Source organism: Pelecanus crispus, chromosome 2, assembly GCF_030463565.1.
Source record: "Pelecanus crispus isolate bPelCri1 chromosome 2, bPelCri1.pri, whole genome shotgun sequence".
In the NCBI taxonomy this organism is placed as follows: Eukaryota; Metazoa; Chordata; class Aves; order Pelecaniformes; family Pelecanidae; genus Pelecanus; species Pelecanus crispus.
The window spans coordinates 88,308,143-88,327,070 of NC_134644.1; the positions used below are offsets into that span (position 1 = coordinate 88,308,143).

Below are 18,928 nucleotides of genomic sequence, written 5' to 3' on the forward strand. Positions count from 1 at the left end.
AGGTTGTAGGTCTTAATGAGACAAGATTATTAATTTATCCTTAATTCTTCAATCCACAGTGGGACTTAAAATTTGTTAGCATAGAACTGTCATTTATAGAAATGCTAGTCATCAGAAAACAACTTCAATCCCTTTCTATTCAAGTTAGTACAACATGCAGCCTGCCAGTCATCCACCCCTAATGAAGAAGGAAAAGTGTATTCGTTAAACAGATGTCCTGGGCCTTATAAAAGTGCGAGGGTTCAGTTTTAACACCTGCATCAGGGCCAGCGTAGGCAAGCATAGCTTCAAGAAAGCCATTAAGCTGTTCTCGCTATTAAAAGAAAGATCAATAGCTTGGAAGAGTGGGGAAAAATAAACACTAAAGTCTTCATGTTGCCTTACTGCTGCCCACCTGGAAATGAATGTAGATGTTGTGTTATTGTTTATTGTCTAATTCTAAATTCTAGAATAGCTCCATTTGTTTCAGCATGGATTCCATAGGTTTAGCAGTCCTCACGATGTCTTCATTGGGGACTGGTTCACAGCATTTTTCAATGGTGTGAGTGCTCATTTTCACCAGCTTTTACTGCTGCTGAATTTTGCACAAAGTTGCAAATGACAGCTAGAGCTACATTTTACTGAACTTGTTTCATACTCCATAATATTTAAATATTTACATCCCTAATATTCAAATATTTACATCCTTTAGCACTGTCATTTCATTAATGGTATGCAATGAATCAGAACATTTCATAAATACCTAAAGAAAGCACCCCTGGTAATTATACTGTGGCTACAAAACACAGTATATTTTCCTGTCTGTCTTTCTGTTAAAATGGTCTGTGCTGGTATAAACAGAGCAATGTGAGAGCATAACAATTCCTTTAGGGTTTGGGTTTTTTTCCTCTTTGCTGATGGCATTTGGCTGCTACAAGGATCACCACCGTTTTAATTGTCACCTTGATGTGATAGTTCTGTCTCAGTCCTGTAGTTAGTTAGCACTGATTTATTTTTAATCTGTGTACCTGGCATTTGTCAGAATAAATGAGTATCACTGTCTTATCTTACTGATTTCTATGTTGTTTCATTTTCTACACTGCCTGCAGTTCTATCATTTTCTCCATATATCATGACTGCATTTTTTAATGTACTTAACTGAAGAACACAGCTATCATTTTGATACAAGGCTTGTTGTGAGAAGAGAATGCCAGTCATAGACTTCATATTGTGTGTTGGCAGCTTTGTGGTATTTAGCTGTATGGGCACTATTTCCCATTTTTTATTTCCCATGGAATTCATACAAATCTATCCTCCAGAGTCCAAGGTTCAGTATAAACTTTGGCCAACTCCACCCACAGACAGAAGAGAATGCTTCCGAGATGCTTTCCTGGCAGAGAAAACAAACAAAGCATCCCTGCTCTAGACAGTAAGATGGAAGAGTGGGTCGCCTCTTCCCCAATATTTTCTGTCTAAATCCATAGTAAATATTTTTGACATCACTGATGGGTAACAATTTTGTCTGATAACTGGGTCATAAAGCAAAGGCTGCGGGCCTGTCCTCAGACAGACGCAAGGGTAATGCTAAGCAGAGCAAGAGTGGGCTATTCCTGTAATAACTGTACAATGTTCTAGAGCAGCTCAGTGCTACGATCAAAATAGCAATCTCTTTTAAAGCTGTGATTCCTAATCTTTTTCTCTGTCTCTAGAAACTAACTAGGTGTGAGAATTTTGATGAACGCTTCAATGTAATTTTATGTAATTTGATGTTGCCATGTAAATCTCTTTTATAGGTCCCTTTAGATGGAATTTAATGCGGCAAAAACCTTGTCATCAGAAGGATTAATGCCTGCATTAGCATTTCCGCAATAAAATCAGAAGCTAAATGGTGGAGGCGACAGACACCTCAAACCTGGATTCCTCTGCTCTGCATTAAGTGCTGGAGTTTTTATTACTTGCTGTAGGGAAGCCGTTGCCAATGCTTACAAGGAACTGCTTATCCCTGCTTCTCTGGGTCCTGTTTGATGGAGGTCTCCTAACGCCACTGCATCCACAACAGCAACAGACTTTAGAAGCAGAGCCAAAAGAAAATGTGCCAGTGCCAGGGAGGAGGTCATCTGCCCAGCGAGTCAAACGAGGCTGGGTGTGGAATCAATTTTTTGTGCTGGAGGAGTACATGGGCTCCGAACCTCAGTATGTGGGAAAGGTAATTTTTTACCCTTTCTTTAAAAGTTGAAATTACACAGACAAATAGTAAAATGTGCTATAAATGTGTACCTGTTTCTGGTGGAGCAAATCTTCAACTGACAGTAGTTCCCTCTGTTCATCCCCTTTACCATTCAGCCTTTCATATAGCCACTATAGACATTATTATTTTTAGTGCACAAGTTTATAACATTTACTTCCTACCTTTGTATGTTTGTCTTATTTTCTTATCCTTGCTTTTGGAATAAAACAACAAAAAAAAAAGGAGTTCTGAGATAAGTTTGTGGTGCACAACTAACTTTAATTGAGTCTACTGTAATAGCGTACTTGATTTTTAGCAACAAATGTCAGACTTATATCAGAGAAAAGATTTAAACCAGAAATCTCTAGCCCAGAATGCACAGTCATTTCTGTGATTTGTATGGCTACTCCATCAGTTTTCAGCTAACAAAGATACCTGCTTTTTGCTCTGTTGTGTGATGCCTCAGTATCATTTGCTTTTATTTCTGATTGTTCAGATTGTTTTTGAGTATTTTGAATATGTTTCATTGCTTCATAATTCACACTCTTGCGTTATAGCTTTTATATTCTATGTGCAGACATGCACACTCACACATGCAGAGAATTTATACAATTCTCTCCGTCATTGTATGACCACTGTTTCTGTAATAGGGCATAACTAATTTGATAGCCAACTGTTTAAGGGGGTTGGGGGGTGAATTGAGATAACAGAGTTTTCAGAAAGGGAAGCTGAAAATGAGACCTGAAAAAAATAGTAGCACAGTATATAACTGTAGGCTCTGTATAATTTTCAGTTTAAGTAAAGGCCCTTACTCAATGAAAATAAGAGGTCAAGGATTCATTTCCTGTGTCCCCAAATGCCACTTCCCTAGACAGTGAGGTTCAAATTCACCTACCATAAAAATGAGGCATCATGCTTCAGTTTTTACTTTAATACCATATTTTAACTTTTTTTTCTAATGTAAAAGCTGGGAATGTGGGTTTTTTTCTAAATATAAATAAAATTCACAGAAAATTAATTTTCCCTCCTACCCTTCCAAGAAACTCTTCTGAGTAGAGGATGTATAAATAAAATGGCAAAAAACTACATGTGTTTCACTAGATGATTTGACCAGCCAAAAATATACTTGGGTATTATACACATGGGCATTAGCGTTAAGCACTAAAACATATTAGTCAAAACAATTTACAAAGCAGTATTCTTATATCACAAAGATAATATAATGAGTTTGGTTTACAGTCTGAAGAGAGAGGGATCACATAATGAAAAACTGCATCTTTGTGCATCTGGTCGATACAAAATACACTTTCTCTAACACGTATCTTTGTTCTGGCCACTCACTAAAGATGCAAATGAGGACTCTAATCACATTCAATGCTGTAGCACAGGCAACTTGATTGCTGTGCTTTTTACCTCAGAAGACAGAGATGTTGTTGCTGCACCACTGTAATCCATTAGTCTTTATTCCTTTACGTAAGATAGTCTGGGTAGTCATTTAGGGTCAGTTCTAAGCTGCCAAAATAGTATTAATTTTGCACAGAATTGACTATTATCAATGTATTTGAATTTGAGCTTATAAGCAACTTCAGAACTAATGGTAAATTTTCATTAAGATACCACATCACAGATTTACCTAGCATGTTTTTAACTCTGAAGACTTTTTTGAACTGTTACAAGTTGCGGAAAAGACACTTTTCAAATATGAGGAAAGATCTAACTGCAGTGTAGCACATGCAATAGTGATGTTTCTTGACAGGATATCATATACCACTGTTACCTAATAAATAAAATAAAATATGGAAGGATCTTGGTGGTGAAACACAAAATAAATTAGGATGTTTTTATCAGTACATCAGTAACTTTAAGTCAAAAAACCTGCTTCCACAATAATGCAATTCATTCCAGATTGTAATTTTTTTCAATGTTTATTACCTCCTAAGCATCCTTTTGATGTTTATTAAGACTTATTTTATCTATATTAACTATTTGCTTCAATATACCTGAAAAAAAGAACCTGCCAGTTTTTGCATAGGTCTTCTTTGCCTAATCTCCTAAAAAAATAAAACAAAACCCAAACGAAAAAACAAGATGGACATGTTAGTGTTTTTCTCTTATTTTCTACATGGGAGAAGTTCTTTAGAGAAATTGTGCTTTTAAATCCAGATAATGCTTAATAGAAATTCAAACCATTGTCAACATACTGAAATACACTCAACAGTGGCTAATCAATATCTTCAGATCTTAGTAATTTTTTAAAATCACAGAAAATTTTTAAGGTATGAAATGCAGTTGAGTTCTTGATTGATCACAGAAATAAATTTGGTTTATATTTACCATAATTTAGCTTTATTCCAAAAAGATATATTTTCAAAGTAATTCTTTTTATAATACTACTGTGTTATATTTTAAACTGATATTAAGTAGATGATAAAGTGCAGGATATTTCATGTGACCTGAAATAACAGGGGTTTTTATCTTCTTCTTCCAGCCGTCATAGCCAGACACAATATAGTGACATGTGCATTGGCATTTATATTACTCATTATAGAACTTCTGCACTAATAATGTCACAGTAATTTATAAATAAGAGTTTAATGTGTCTATTAAATCAGCTGACAATTTCACTAAACAGTTAGGGGTGACTAGTTAATTTTGGAAACCACCTGTAAGAAAACACAGATTTATGGCAATAATGTCAGCTGTTGCTAGCCAACACACTTAATTCATTTTATGTCTGTTTGTATAAGACTGTCTCAAGAAGTGTCAGGTTGCAAATCAAAATATAGTTTAGAAAATGATGGGAATTAGTCTAGCTCACAGTTAGAGATCTTGAAATAGTACTTCATGTTGACACGTTAAAAGCCTTTTAACCTGAATATTAAATCAAAGTTTGGAAATCCTCTGCTTGTGTAATATGGAAGAGCCATAAAAATCCATCAGATTACCAAACAAAAGACAGCCTCCTTTAGCAGAGATAAGAGGGATGAGTGGATTGAGAGCAGCCCTGCGGAGAAGGACTTGGTGGTCCTGGTGGATGAAAAGCTGGACATGAGCCGGCAATGTGCGCTTGCAGCCCAGGAAGCCAACCGAATCCTGGGCTGCATCAAAAGAAGCGTGGCCAGCAGGTCGAGGGAGGTGATTCTGCCCCTCTGCTCTGCTCTGGTGAGACCTCACCTGGAGTGCTGCGTCCAGCTCTGGGGCCCTCAGCACAAGAAGGACATGGACCTGCTGGAGCGGGTCCAGAAGAGGGCCACAAAAATGATCCAAGGGCTGGAACACCTCTCCTATGAGGCCAGGCTGAGAGAGTTGGGGTTGTTCAGCCTGGAGAAGAGAAGGCTGTGAGGAGACCTTATTGCGACCTTCCAGTACTTAAAGGGGGCTTATAAGAAAGATGGGGACAAACTTTTAGTAGGGCCTGTTGCCACAGGACAAGGCGTAATGGTTTTAAACTAAAAGACGGTAGATTTAGACTAGATATAAGGAAGAAATTTTTTACGATGAGGGTGGCGAAACACTGGAACAGGTTGCCCAGAGAGGTGGTAGATGCCCCATCCCTGGCAACATTCAAGGTCAGGTTGGATGGGGCTCTGAGCAACCTGATCTGGTTAAAGCTGTCCCTGCTCACTGCAGGGGGGTTGGGCTAGATGATCTCTAAAGGTCCCTTCCAACCCAAACTATTCTATGATTCTGTGATTGTATCTAAGCAGACCCAGGCTAAAAAGTGAAATTGGAATACAGTGTTGCTATGTGACCCATGAAAATTGAAGGGATGCTGGAAGCCTTGCTGTAAAATCAGGCTTGCTCATGTACTTACTTTGCCGTGCTTTATGTTTTTTCGTGGTACTGTGAAGCTCCAGAAGGCCATGCAAAACAGCACATGTGTGGATTAAGATAAAAAAGTTCATGATTCTTTTTTTTGTGCCTAAGCTCAGTCCTCATTGAATGGCGATAGAAATCATCAGAGTATCAGATCCTCAAGCATGGCCGTGTCCCAACACAGTTTATAACTACTAACAAGGTAGCAGTTTTAATTGCCCTTATGCAGGGGTAGCTTGATGGGGTGCAACCCCACCAGAACTTTATAAATCTTGCTGTAATCTTTCTTTATTGTTGTGTTTCAATAGTGACATGCAGAGGCAGCATAATAAAATGAAAGTTCAAGAGAACAAAATAGATGAGAACAGTATAGGTTCTTCATTATCAATATAATACTAACAAAAGTTTTTACTTGTTATACATGTATCATGATTCCATTTATATATGTGTGTCTTTGTGTTCCTAGTGTGTAAATGCATTATATCTTTCTCATGTTGTACCCCTGTACAGTTGTTCTTAGTAAGGATTTTTGCTGGCTGTCCTCAAGCTTGCAGAGACAGGCATGTGGGAACTTGTAGTGAACACAGACTAGGTGCATAGGAAAAGATTGCAAAGTCCTCTTCGAGGTAATGGTCATTTTTCTTCCAGCGTGCAATAACTAAATATTCTCAGCTTGCCAGATACTATCCTGCTAATGAATAATCTGTATGTTTTGCAACGTTTTGTTCTTTAAACCTCCGTTACATTATACATAGTACGAACTACCACAGATCCCCACCAGCTGAAAAATGTAAGTCACGGCTGCCCTATGGCAGTACAGGGTGCATGTAACAATATGGTATTTTTCATCTGACTCAGTCTTGAGAAAGCCTCATCATCTTCACAGGTTTCACCATATATCAAGGCAGAAACAGTGCTGATTTGGAGGAAGCAGAGCTCTATATCGGTGACCAGAACAGAGTGCTTTTCTGAAATCTAATAATTTATCTTCTGCATCTGAAAAATGAGCATAGAACTCATTTATGCACTTTGTAGCAGATAGTTTTTAATATAATGAAATTAATGTTGACCACCTTCCATCAGGCATAAATCAACACCTCTTTCTGAATGCGTCCTGAGGTTTTACATTTATTTTCCCTCTTGGGTGAGTATCTGGATGACAGGGCACTCTATGAAGGAAATTTTGCACTGCTTGTGCAGAATCTGTTCTCACACAAATTTACAGTGTGTGGCGGGTTGACGCTGGCTAGATGCCAGGTGCCCACCAAAGCTACTCTATCATTCCCCTTCTCAACTGGACAGGGGAGAGAAAATATAACAGAAGACTTGTGGGTCAAGATAAGGACAGGGAGAGATCACTCACCAATTACTGTCATAGGCAAAAGAGACTCAACTTGGGGAAATTAGTTTAATTTGTTACGAATCAAATCAGATTAAGGTAATGAGAAAATAAAAACTAAATCTTAAAACACCTTCCCCCCCACCCATCCCTTCTCCCAGGCTTAACTTTACTCCCAAGTTCTCTACCTCCTCCCCCCAAACAGCTCAGGGGGATGAGGAAAAGGGGCTGCAGTCCATTCACCACATGTTGTTTCTGCCACTCCTTTCTCCTCAGGAGGACAACGCCTCACACTCTTCCCCTGCTCCAGCGTGGGGTCCCTCCCACGTGGGAGAGTCCTCCACAAACTTCTCCAATGTGGGTCCTTCCCACGGGCTACAGTTCTTCACAAACTGCTCCAGCGTGGGTCCCTTCCATGGGGTGCAGTCCTTCAGGAGCAGACTGCTCCAGCGTGGGTCCCCCATGGGGTCACAAGCCCTGCCAGCAAACCTGCTCCAGCGTGGGCTCCTCTCTCTCCAGGGGTCCACAGGTCCTGCCAGGAGCCTGCTCCAGCGCAGGCTTCAGACGGGGCCACAGCCTCCTTTGGGCACATCCACCTGCTCCGGTGTGGGGTCCTCCCCGGGCTGCAGGTGGATATCTGCTCCACCATGGACGTCCATGGGCTGCAGGGGCACAGCCTGCCTCACCATGGGCTTCACCACGGGCCTGGAGCACCTCCTCCCCCTCCTTCTTCACTGACCTTGGTGTCTGCAGAGTCCTTCCTCTCACATGTTCTCACTCCTCTCTCTGGCTGCAGTTGCGCAGTCATGTGTCTGCCCCCACCCCACTTCTTAAATATGTTATTCCAGAGGTGCTACCACTGTTGCTGATTGGCTCAGCCTTGGCCAGCGGTGGGACCATCGTGGAGCCAGCTGGTATTGGCTCTGTCAGACATGGGGAAGCTTCTAGCAGCTTCTCACAGAAGCCACCCCGTGGCCCCCCTGCTACCAAAACCTTGCCATGCAAACCCAATACACAGTGCTGTGGCTATCATTTTGTTCTTATTCACAAACACTGAGTTAAGTTGAAAGAAAAAATAAAATTAAAGGAAAAAAAATACATGCAGTGAATTTGAAAGCTACTGTCCTTTCAAGAAAGAAAAAAAGCTTAAGTCTCAGTTCATAACTGTACCCCGATTAATTTGATTTTTTTTTAAAAAATATATTTCTACTAGATTTCTGCTAAGAGGGTTGCAATAATATTTCATTTAAAGGTGTCATAAGGGTTTTTCCTAGCTTATCAGATTCTATGCCCACAACTGAAGTAACAATGCTAGAGAGAGACCTGTATGTCATTTCCATTAGACATTTGCACAGTGCCATCTTCAAGGAGATGAGAGTTGTTTCAGGGACCACTGCTAGTAATGTGTTAATTGACTCCCATGATGCAGGACATCACAGTTACTCATTTCTGGATGATTTTAATATGAAAGATCATCCAAATAGTATTTATAAGAATGACCTTGTTCAGTACATCTTTAACCCATATGAATTCATATACCCACCTCTGTATCTGCAGACATCACAGTGACATTCTTGTTGGGCCTTAGTGGTCCTTAGCTGATAATTTAAAGCATGATCAGACATGATCATGTTAGCCTGGCTTACTAAACTGACTGACTGCATTTATTACCATGCACATTTTCAAGTGAAAGCTTTGCCACAATTTATTGCAGATAAGAAAATTGACGAGGAGAAATGAAACAGTAAAAAAAAAGTCTAAGAGGAATCAGAATGGGGGGCAGAACTCCAGAGTTCTCATCGTGCTGTGTTGAGCTGGGACCTTTGCCTCTCTCATTTATTTCTGTCTGGTGAAAAAAGTGATGACTTTAAAAGCTTTGCATCCTGTATATTGCATAAAGTATGTGAGACACAAAGCAATTTTGACAGCTGCACGTGAAAGTATGAGAAGGAAGTAGAACCATGGAAGCGCGAAACGTCCATGAGAAGGTCAGACTTGCATTTAATGTTTACTTTTGCAAGCTTATCTTTTCACAAGATATATAAAGATTTAGTTTTATTGTCACATGTGATAGAGATGAGCAACTTAACAACAGAACGTTTCTCATCAATCTAGTGGCTTCACTTACTGATCTACTTAGGTAGCTTACAGTGGGACAATTAGAAGCAAAATACTGATAGTAGCAGCACCTTTTGCCTGTGGTCCTTGCATTCATGAAAATTATGTGTGGTATTTGGAGATGAAACGAAGATGAGAACTATGTTTTCATTAATTGAATGAGAGAGGAGAAAGAGTGAGTTCAGGACTACGAGAGATCAAAATACAAAGGAAGGATCAATTTCTTGAGCTGTAACCCACATTTTAGGGGTTGTAAAAGTTGTGGTCATTGTTCTGGACTGATAAGGAGGTCACAAATAGAAATAGTTAAAACTCTAAAACTCAGCAGGCTGTATTGGCCAAGAATTCAGTGATCAGCGTAGGAAACTGAAAGCCTGCAGAGATAGTCCTGTTAGTATGAAGTCACAAGCTCTCACAAGACCTCTAAACGCAGCTGAGTGGATGGTGCTAATGGTGCTGGCATGCATCTGAAGTTTACATTGTCAACACAGATGGAGAAATACAAATGATATTGTAGAAATTAAACTGCTAAGGAAAAGTCTTGTATCGATTGTAGTTTTATTTGGATTTTTTTTTTTATAAATGGCTTCATCTGGACATGAAGATCATTTGAACCAGGAAATATGTGAAAAGATAGTTTAAAAAAAGATTTACAAAATATTTTGGGGGGTTTGAGGGGAAGGACAAACCAAAATATAGTCTCTCTTTTATTCCAAATGAATTTGAAAATTTTAAGTTTTCTTAAATCTGTAGGTTGGCTGAGAATTGCTGACTTACCTGACAGCCATGGACATAGTGTTTCTGATACCCAGATCAGACACAGGCATGTATTATGTACATCAGCAACTCAAAACTGAATTTATAATGAGTGAAACATTAGATCATCAATTACAAGTGAAGTTCAACAAGGCCAAGTGCAAGGTCCTGCACCTGGGTCAGGGCAATCCCAAACATGGATGCAGGCTGGGTGATGAGTGGATTGAAAGCAGCCCTGCGGAGAAGGACTTGGGGGTATTGGTGGATGAAAAACTGAATATGAGCTGGCAATGTGCACTCACAGCCCAGAAAGCCAAATGTATCCTGTTTTGATTTGAAGTGCACCTTGTGTACCCAAAAGCTTGCTTACGTTTTCCATGTATGTTGGTGGAAGTCTAATGAAAGGAACTGTTTTTATAAGTGATCCTTGTATTTGTCCCAGTAGTGGAAAATATTTTTGTTATAGGAACACTCTTGCATAGTTCTGTGTCTATTGCCACTTGTTCCTGAACATTTACTTAATCTAAATATAGATTATAAAATTCCAAATAATCCAATAATGTAAAGTCATTTACAAACCAGAGATTATGCTGTTTCTAAGGGTTGAAGATGAACTCAAGCGTAAGAAAAATCTGGTTGAAAATTGCCCTTTTCTTTCCAGGATTATTTTAAAACTATGATAAATTCCTTTATGTTGTCCACTGTGTGGTACCAGAAGCATGTGCACTAAGACCACTGCACTGCACTGTTATGTATGTTATTGTGCTATATAGGCAAGAGAGGATGACTAAGGAAAAAGGGGCTTAACTTGACACTGCTGGATGGTATTTCCCTCCCCCACCCAGCCTGGGGGTTGATATCTCACGGAAGGTGAAAAAGGGAGGAGAAAAGCTGAAAGACCTAATAATGACTGAAGAAAACTTCCACCACCATTGACACATGCTGAAAGTAAACCTAGTATAGTTTTAATTACTAATTACTAGCTTAAATTTAATTTTCTTCTGCAGAAGGTTTTGTTTCATAAATACATGTAAGAAAAATCCACCCTGTTAATTCTTGCTGCATGACAAAATATAAAAAGGGCAGGAGAAAACCAGGTTAAAATAGAATAGATGAAATAAGATTTAAAGAAATACACAAGAAGTAAGATGACAAGAGAGAGAACTTTTATACAAATTCAGAAATTGTAGCAATAAAGGTGTAGATAGACAGTAATGGAGGCAGTCAAGATCCTGATCCTTTTAGAGCTTGTGGGACTCCTGCTGCTGCAGCAGGAAAGCGGGATTGCAAAGGACGCCCTGTACATGACGTCGCAGTATGCAAGCTGTTCCCTCGCTGCACTAACATTTTCCATCAGCTAGTTAAACAATGACATTTTTCTTCCTGTAGGTTCACATACCTGTACTTCATTGTATTCTGAAATTATTGGCTCCAGTGATGGTAGCCAAAATGTTATGAATTGAGCCATGGCAGTATTAGCTTAAATAGTAAAAAAATGCTTCATAAGTACAATAGGTTTTGTCTACACAGCTGTGTGCAGTGGTTGTTCTTGTATTTACAACAAGAGAAAAAAGCGTGTGTAGAGAACAAAGCCGAGCTTGGAAAAAATCTCCTGTCTTCTAGCACCAGCTTTAATTAGAGAGATTGTTTTCTTGTGTACATTGTATTTATTTTAATTGCCAGTCCCCGAACATGTAAGCTAGAGTTATTATAGATATTGTTGAACTAGTACCATTATGACCTTGCTACTGCTTGCTAAGAAAAGAGATTTTCACTAACAGATGGATTATTCACTCCTAGCATCATGAAGATACTTAACAGATCACTGAAAAAATTACTACTGTGTTTCATCCTGGATACTCTTGTGCTATCTTCAGTATCAGTAAGGATTTAGGCTGGGGCCTATGTTGTTTAACATGAGTATAAATGATCTGGAAAAGGGTGTGAGCAACCGGGTGACAGTGTTTGCTGTTCATGTTACGCTGTTTGAGTTAGTAAAGATAAAGGCTGAATGAGAAGAATGGGAAAAGGACCTTATGAAACAGGATTAAAATAATAGACAAAATTTTATATGAAGTGGTACATACTGTGGGGAGGAAGGATAATTGTAACCTCATTAATAAAGTGTTGTGCTCTGAGGCAACCATAATCTCTCTCAGATGAGATCTAGTTTTATAATCGTTGTATGCACATTTGCTCAGTGTGTGGTGAGTGCCAAAAAAGCAAATGGGATGTTAAAAATTCTTAGCAGCAGCAGAAGAAAATAAATGTCATTAATACAGCTTTGTATCTAAATTTCTGGTGAGCCTGTATCTTCAACACTGTGTGAATTATTTATCTCTGATCTCAGAGGACATGTGTCCCAAAGAACTGGGAAAAGTACAGAAAAGGATACAAAGGGAATCAGTGTCTTTGGACTGACTCCTCAGTAAGGAATGACTGAGTAAGATGGGATTCCTTAGCCTGGAAGAGAGACAAGGAGGAGGAGATGTGATAGGTCTCCATAACATCTAGAACAGAGCAGTGAGGCTAAAGGGGGAGGAATCTCTCCTTCACCAATGCAAGATGAGGGGCATCAGATGAAGCCAAGAGGTGGCACATTCAGAGCAAAGAAAAGGAAGATTCTTCACGAAATGTATAAATCCAAAATAGATAGCTCCCTGCCACAGGGTGCTGTGGATATTAAAATGTTTCATGTGTGTGAGAAGAGCGTGCAGAAGTTCATGAAAAATTGATCTGCTGAAGGCTAATAACTACAGAGTCACTGCTAACATCTCCACAAATTACTGGAGGCTTGGAAATTACGTGGTGAACTGTGCTTTCTCTAACCTTATGCTTTTCTCCAGGTATCCATTTTTGGCCTTTGCCAGAGACAGAGTTCTGGGTTGGAGGCCACTTGCACACAGCGCAGTGCACCATTCTTTTGTGGGGATCATTGGTAATAACAGACATTCTTCTCCACCCAGGAAAAAATGTAAATGAGAGACCTTAAATGAGAAGTGTTTATTTTGGTCTTGTCCCCAGAAGTGACTCATTTAACTTCATTGAAAATAATGTGGACAGTTTGATGGGCAGGAATGTGATCAAAGAATAATTCAGTTCTAAATAAAAAAAAATATTTACTTAAATATTATTTTTCCTAGTGAAAATATAAACATTACTCCTTATATGTAAAATGCAAATATCTGCAGTACTTCGTGTAGCAATGTACTAATTCTTTAGTGAACGTGGCTATATTAGTAATAATATTAGTTCAGATAGCTTTAAGACAGTAGTGCAGATCAGCATCGTAATGTGATATTGAGAAAAACATCCAGTTAGCAAGAGTTTTGTGATATCGTTGCAAATATTCACGCCTTGCAAGCTCTCTCGCTACCTACCATTTCACACTGTTTCATTAGTTTTCTAGCCCATGTAGCCGACAGAGGATCTTCCTCTAAAAGATCCTTAAAAAGAGCTGAGCCTGCTCAGGCCCCCTGCAAGCCCCTCAGAGGATCCCTTAACTCTAAAGTTGGCCTAAGCAGGGAGCACCTACACTATGCATGGCTGCAGCTATACTTACTGTCCTGTTAGCTGAGGGACTGAGCTTGTGCTGCACCCCGCACACCCAGTTTTCCATGCTGCCTCTTGCGATTCTCTCCCTGCCGTCAGGTGAGAGGGAACCAGCTCAGTCTGTGCTCAGGCCAGCTGGAGCACGGGAGGGGACTCCATCAGGTGCAATGAGACCTCCCAGGCAAGCTTGTCATCTATGTGTAACACAAATGCGACAACCCTTGAACTGCACTGCCACCTGCACTCAAGCCCAAACTCAAGCATGGCTGCAAAAGACAGATATGAAGCACAAATATTCCCATACGTCTTCTTGCTGTGATGTTTTTATCTTTTTATACAAATCTTACACCATTCTTAGAAAATGCAGTAGGTCATTCAAATCGTACTTTGCAATCTGCTTCATGAAACTAAAATGACCTGCTTAAGTGGGTAAGAGTTGAAATCATGCCATGTTAGTCTGACTGCCTGATAAGCTGAAAAGCAAAAAGTAAATGAAAGGAAGCTTTTGTTATACCTTCTGCTTTACTTCTGTGGAAGAAGTCCTTGTTTATCTTGCAAATTCAAAAACCTTCGGAGTTCTTTGTATGTTTGCATACAGTCTTTATATACAAAATGAATACCACATAAATTGGAGGAGAGTAGATGTTTTGTGTGCAGGTTGAATAACAATTTAGGCCTGTCAGGAGTGTGTACACCAGCCTTTTGATTCTTCTTTACTTTTCTGGGTCTTCGAAAGCGGCTTTCCGGTGCTTAGTTCCACTTGTCCTTTAAAGAAGCTTAAGGTGAAGCAAGATGAGAATTTTCTGTTTGAATATCTTAGAGGATAATGTTAACAAATATGTTTTAATTAGTAAAACCTTTTCTCCTTGTGACTATGGCAGTGAGTAAACCACAGTCCCTGGCGATGATACTGTGCTATTCAGCAGAGGTTGTTCTATTAATTTTTTCTGATGTCGTTCCTTTTCAGCAGTGATGTCTGAGTAAGCTGTGTATCACAGTTGATTATGAGTCTTTACTTTTTCTCTTGTATCTTGGTGTTGATGTAGAATTACTCTGTTGAAGGCAGTACCATTTTTAGTATTTCATAACAGAGGAACCAAAGACATTTTCTTTGGTGTGTCAAAATACAGATTTGCTTAGTTAACAAGAGTTATAGTGTCAAAAAACATCAACCTATAGATATTTAGTACTATGGATTATGTGAATTAAGGCTTACAATTAAAAAGGTGGTGCAGAGCAGCCTAAATGCTCTAACAATATGTTTTTTCTTATTGTGAGAAGTGAAGCATAAACTGTGAAAGAGCAAGCCAAGAAAAAAAATCTCATTGAAGTTACTAGTGCAATGTAATGCAAATTCTTCTAAAATCTGAGAGCACTTTTTCACACTATCATGTAAGCCAGTTAATAGCTCCTCCTTGTCAAATCCAGCTGTATCAGCCCAACAGCAGGTAACTGCTTCTAGTTTAACCCTAATTGATGCCAGTAGTAGAGCCTGAGAAAAAAATCGATGAGTGTTTCCAGGATCAGGAGATTCCCACGTAAGCCTAATGAATTCTGGCAGACAACATTTGTGCAGTTTAAGAACTGGAATAAAGATGCTGAAAATTTGAAAGAGTGACCAGTTTTACTGAGAATTTCTTTTCAGTAAAGGTATGTGTTACTGTGGCATTTTAAAAAACTACAGTATTTACGCCTTTTGAGTAATTTCTGTGCTGATAGACTAATTTGGTATTATCAAAAGGTTAAAGGGCAGTAACACACTTGTTATCTATGTTAGAAGCAATAATACTGGCTTTTTCGTACAGCAAAACACAGAACCAAAAATAAGTTCTTCTTTCATGTGGGATACAAGCAAGATTGGTTTATTTTATTTACCATTTTGACATGTTCATTGCAATGCTTCATTTGCTGTGTCTGAAAGCTATTGTAAGGCCTGGTCCTGAATTACACTTACTACATCATTCCTTCTTCGGCAAGCTGAGTGTAAAATTTTGCCAGCTGAACCTGGTAGCAACTATAGCATAATTTTATTACCCAGGGTAGTAAAATTAGATATATTGTCAATTAAAAAATAAATGAATGTGTAACATATTCTTTTGTTTTGGAGGAACTTTTTTTTTTTTTAAGAAATTGTAATTGATCCTACGCAAAATGAATTGTTCTGTCCTCTACAATTATTGCCATCTCTATGAAGTACTGTGATTCAGAGAGGCTTTTATGGGTCTCATCACTAAGGCATCTGAACATTGCGATGATTATCCTTGCAGGGGCTCTGTGAGGCAAGAAAATATTAGCTCTCTTCAATAAGTAGGGAGTTGAAGCACAGGAAAGACTGAATTACTTGTCAGAGTAATTATCAAAATTTTATTGAAACCCTAGAGACTAGGAAGTTCATCCTTCTGATTTTTGTATTATTTTTACGTGTGTTTTTTTTCTATAAATGATGGCCTACCGTTTGATATTGTCTGAATTGATAAGTAGGGAGTTCTGTCTATGCTGAACCACACAGTAACTGAGAGAGCTGGGCGGATCTGCCTACCTGGAAATGAAATAAAGGATTACTGATTAAATTTGTCTACATCCAACCACTGCAATGCTCTTTAGATTAAATAGTTAGCTTCCAAGACCATTCCTAGTCTTGACATTAATAATGTCAAATTTGTAACTGCAAGGTGAAGTAAGATCAAGAGAAAGAAGGAAGGGGACAAAAGGGCAGTGCTGTCAATTCCTCACTAGTCTACTGTATTCCTGGATCATCAGAATAGATTATAGAATTATTAAAATAACAGAGAAAACAGGCAATCAAAAATGTTGTACTGTTAAACTCCTAATAATCTATCTGCATTATGCTTTATGTTTCTTCGCTTGTGTTCCTTGGAATACATTGTTAACTTGTTTCTTTGGGGAGCCCAGCCCCAGAGACTGATTCTGAAGTAATGGCTTTCTCAGTGTATTAAATAATTCTGACAGGCTGCTCATTTTCTTTAATTATCTCCAAGGATCAGTAGTTAAAAACTTGTAAAAAATAATGGTATGAGTAATTAGCCTATTGGCATTACTTTTCCTATAGGCTGTACAAGATAATAAGAAATGTGTACTGAATTTGATCACTTTTTATACATTATACAGATAATTTTGCATTATTGGGGAAAATATAAAATGGTATTATCTGGGGAGAAAAAAGCCTGCAACCCCTCTGCCCAATATCCACAAGACAGGAACCAAAGATTCTTTCATTCTGTGTGTTTGTGTGGGCTCTATTGCCATGTTTGTTAATGATGGACAGTTGGTATGCTATGAGTTAGATAAATATGCAGAAGTTATTTGCTTCAGTAGTTTATCTCCAGTGTTACTTTCCAGTAATATAGCTCAAACTGAAGGAAAAAATTAAGTTACAAAGATAAATACAGGTAAAATTATGCAAGGACTTTGCAAAGCCATTGACATTGTATCATGACCATGTATTTAAATATCTGAATGTCATTTATAGTCTTAATATTCATGGGTGTTGTAAACTAAAGGACAAGATGAACAAAGGCCTAAAACAATGCCTACAAAGAAAGATGATGGTGACATTTGTCTAAATGCTGCCAATACACATTTTAACAGACTTTATTAGCACAAATCCTGGTCAGAAAACTGATCTTCAGATTCAGGGATTTTAAAGTAAATTTTCATTTTTTCCTGTTAAATTCCAGTTCAGTTCACATTATGCCACCACTAATTTTATGACCAGCTGATGAGAGCTGTATATCTTTACTTCAAGAGAAATCACCTTTGTTTACAGCACAAACATAAACTAAAGCCCACTTCCATTTTGAGCTGTGTCCAAAAACTAAATCGGACCTTTCCTAAAAAATTATTTTTGATTCTTTCAAAATAAAGAAGTGGATATAATCCTTCTTAAATACAGAAGTCCTGACTGTGTTTCAGGTTCATGGCATTTGTGTGTTACCTGATAGCTGGCAAATCTCCATGAGCATTTTCATTCCAATCTAAAGTGCACTTTTGAGGCAAATTTCTCGATCATTCAAACTTACTGTACTTTTGTTCATACCAGGAGAGGTCTTGGAGGGTACAAACTAGATCATTTCTGGATAAAAATAAGCCGAGTGGATGCACTACATGAATTGGCACTTAGTCCACCGAACCAGATGAGATCTTGCCTGCAGCAAAAAAACCCTGAGTTGCATTTATTGTGGGCATTGTTCCTCAGCATCAGCTGCTTCATTCTACAGATCCACTTCTACTGATTCACGTTACTTGCTAACACAGGTACAGCTCATGTCTAATAAAAAATAGATACGGAGAAACTATGCAAGCCTAGGTGAGTGCTGGCATGTTTAGTAAGCTCTCTTTCCCTAACTTTTAGTTAAATTTTCCAGTCCTTTTAAGAAGAGCTACTGAGAAGAAGTGATTTATACAGTCAAGTGTCCAAAGTGGAGGAAGAAATTATGCGGAATAGTAGTATAAAGTAGGAGAGTATGATCTCAGTTTTGGAGTAACTCTTTGTGATATTTATATTAAGATGTATATTTATACAATTTATATGCATACATATGTCATATTTTCATGCTTGTAATGCACACCTCCCATAGTCTACAATCCTTGAAAATTCTAGGTACTAGAAAATAAGTCTTTACATGGTTTGCACAAAATCAGAGGAGAGACAGGCTATTGAGTTAGAAGAAATGAGCTTCCAAGGTACAGAGGCAAGAGAGGTGCCTGAGCAAAAATTTCCGTTGCTTGCTCATGTGTATATCCTGCTGTGCTGTTGAATCACTTTTTAAACAAATAACCCCCAAATTATATTAATGGAGTCTACCCTTTATATATATATATATATGTGTCTGCCTATGTATGTATAGATGTATATATTCACAAAAATATCTATGACCTGTATGTGAGGTCTACAGGTGGACCACAAGTACAAAATAAAGCCTCAGTAAAAGTTACATTTGCCCATACACCTTTTTTTGTTGTTGTTGTTACTTTTTGGCTATTACTTTTTGCAATGTGAAAAAAACATACAAAGAACAATAAAAATGATGAGACAGATCAAATTTATGTTGAAGTCACTGAAAGATTTCCATTTTAATAGATTTTGACTTGATCCTAATTGATTGATAAGACAAAGCATG

At 38.4% G+C, this 18,928-nt stretch overlaps 1 protein-coding gene across 2 annotated transcripts in view; it reads left to right on the forward strand.

Moving 5' to 3' along the window:
* The first annotated feature begins 1,957 nt into the window (after positions 1–1,957).
* CDH12 (cadherin 12) overlaps positions 1,958–18,928 on the forward strand; it is a 169,430-nt gene continuing 152,459 nt past the window's right edge. For both annotated transcript variants that reach the window (XM_075706280.1, XM_075706281.1), the window contains exon 1: positions 1,958–2,185. In XM_075706280.1, coding sequence (XP_075562395.1) covers positions 1,958–2,185 — 228 coding nt within the window. The remainder of the gene's footprint in view (positions 2,186–18,928) is intronic.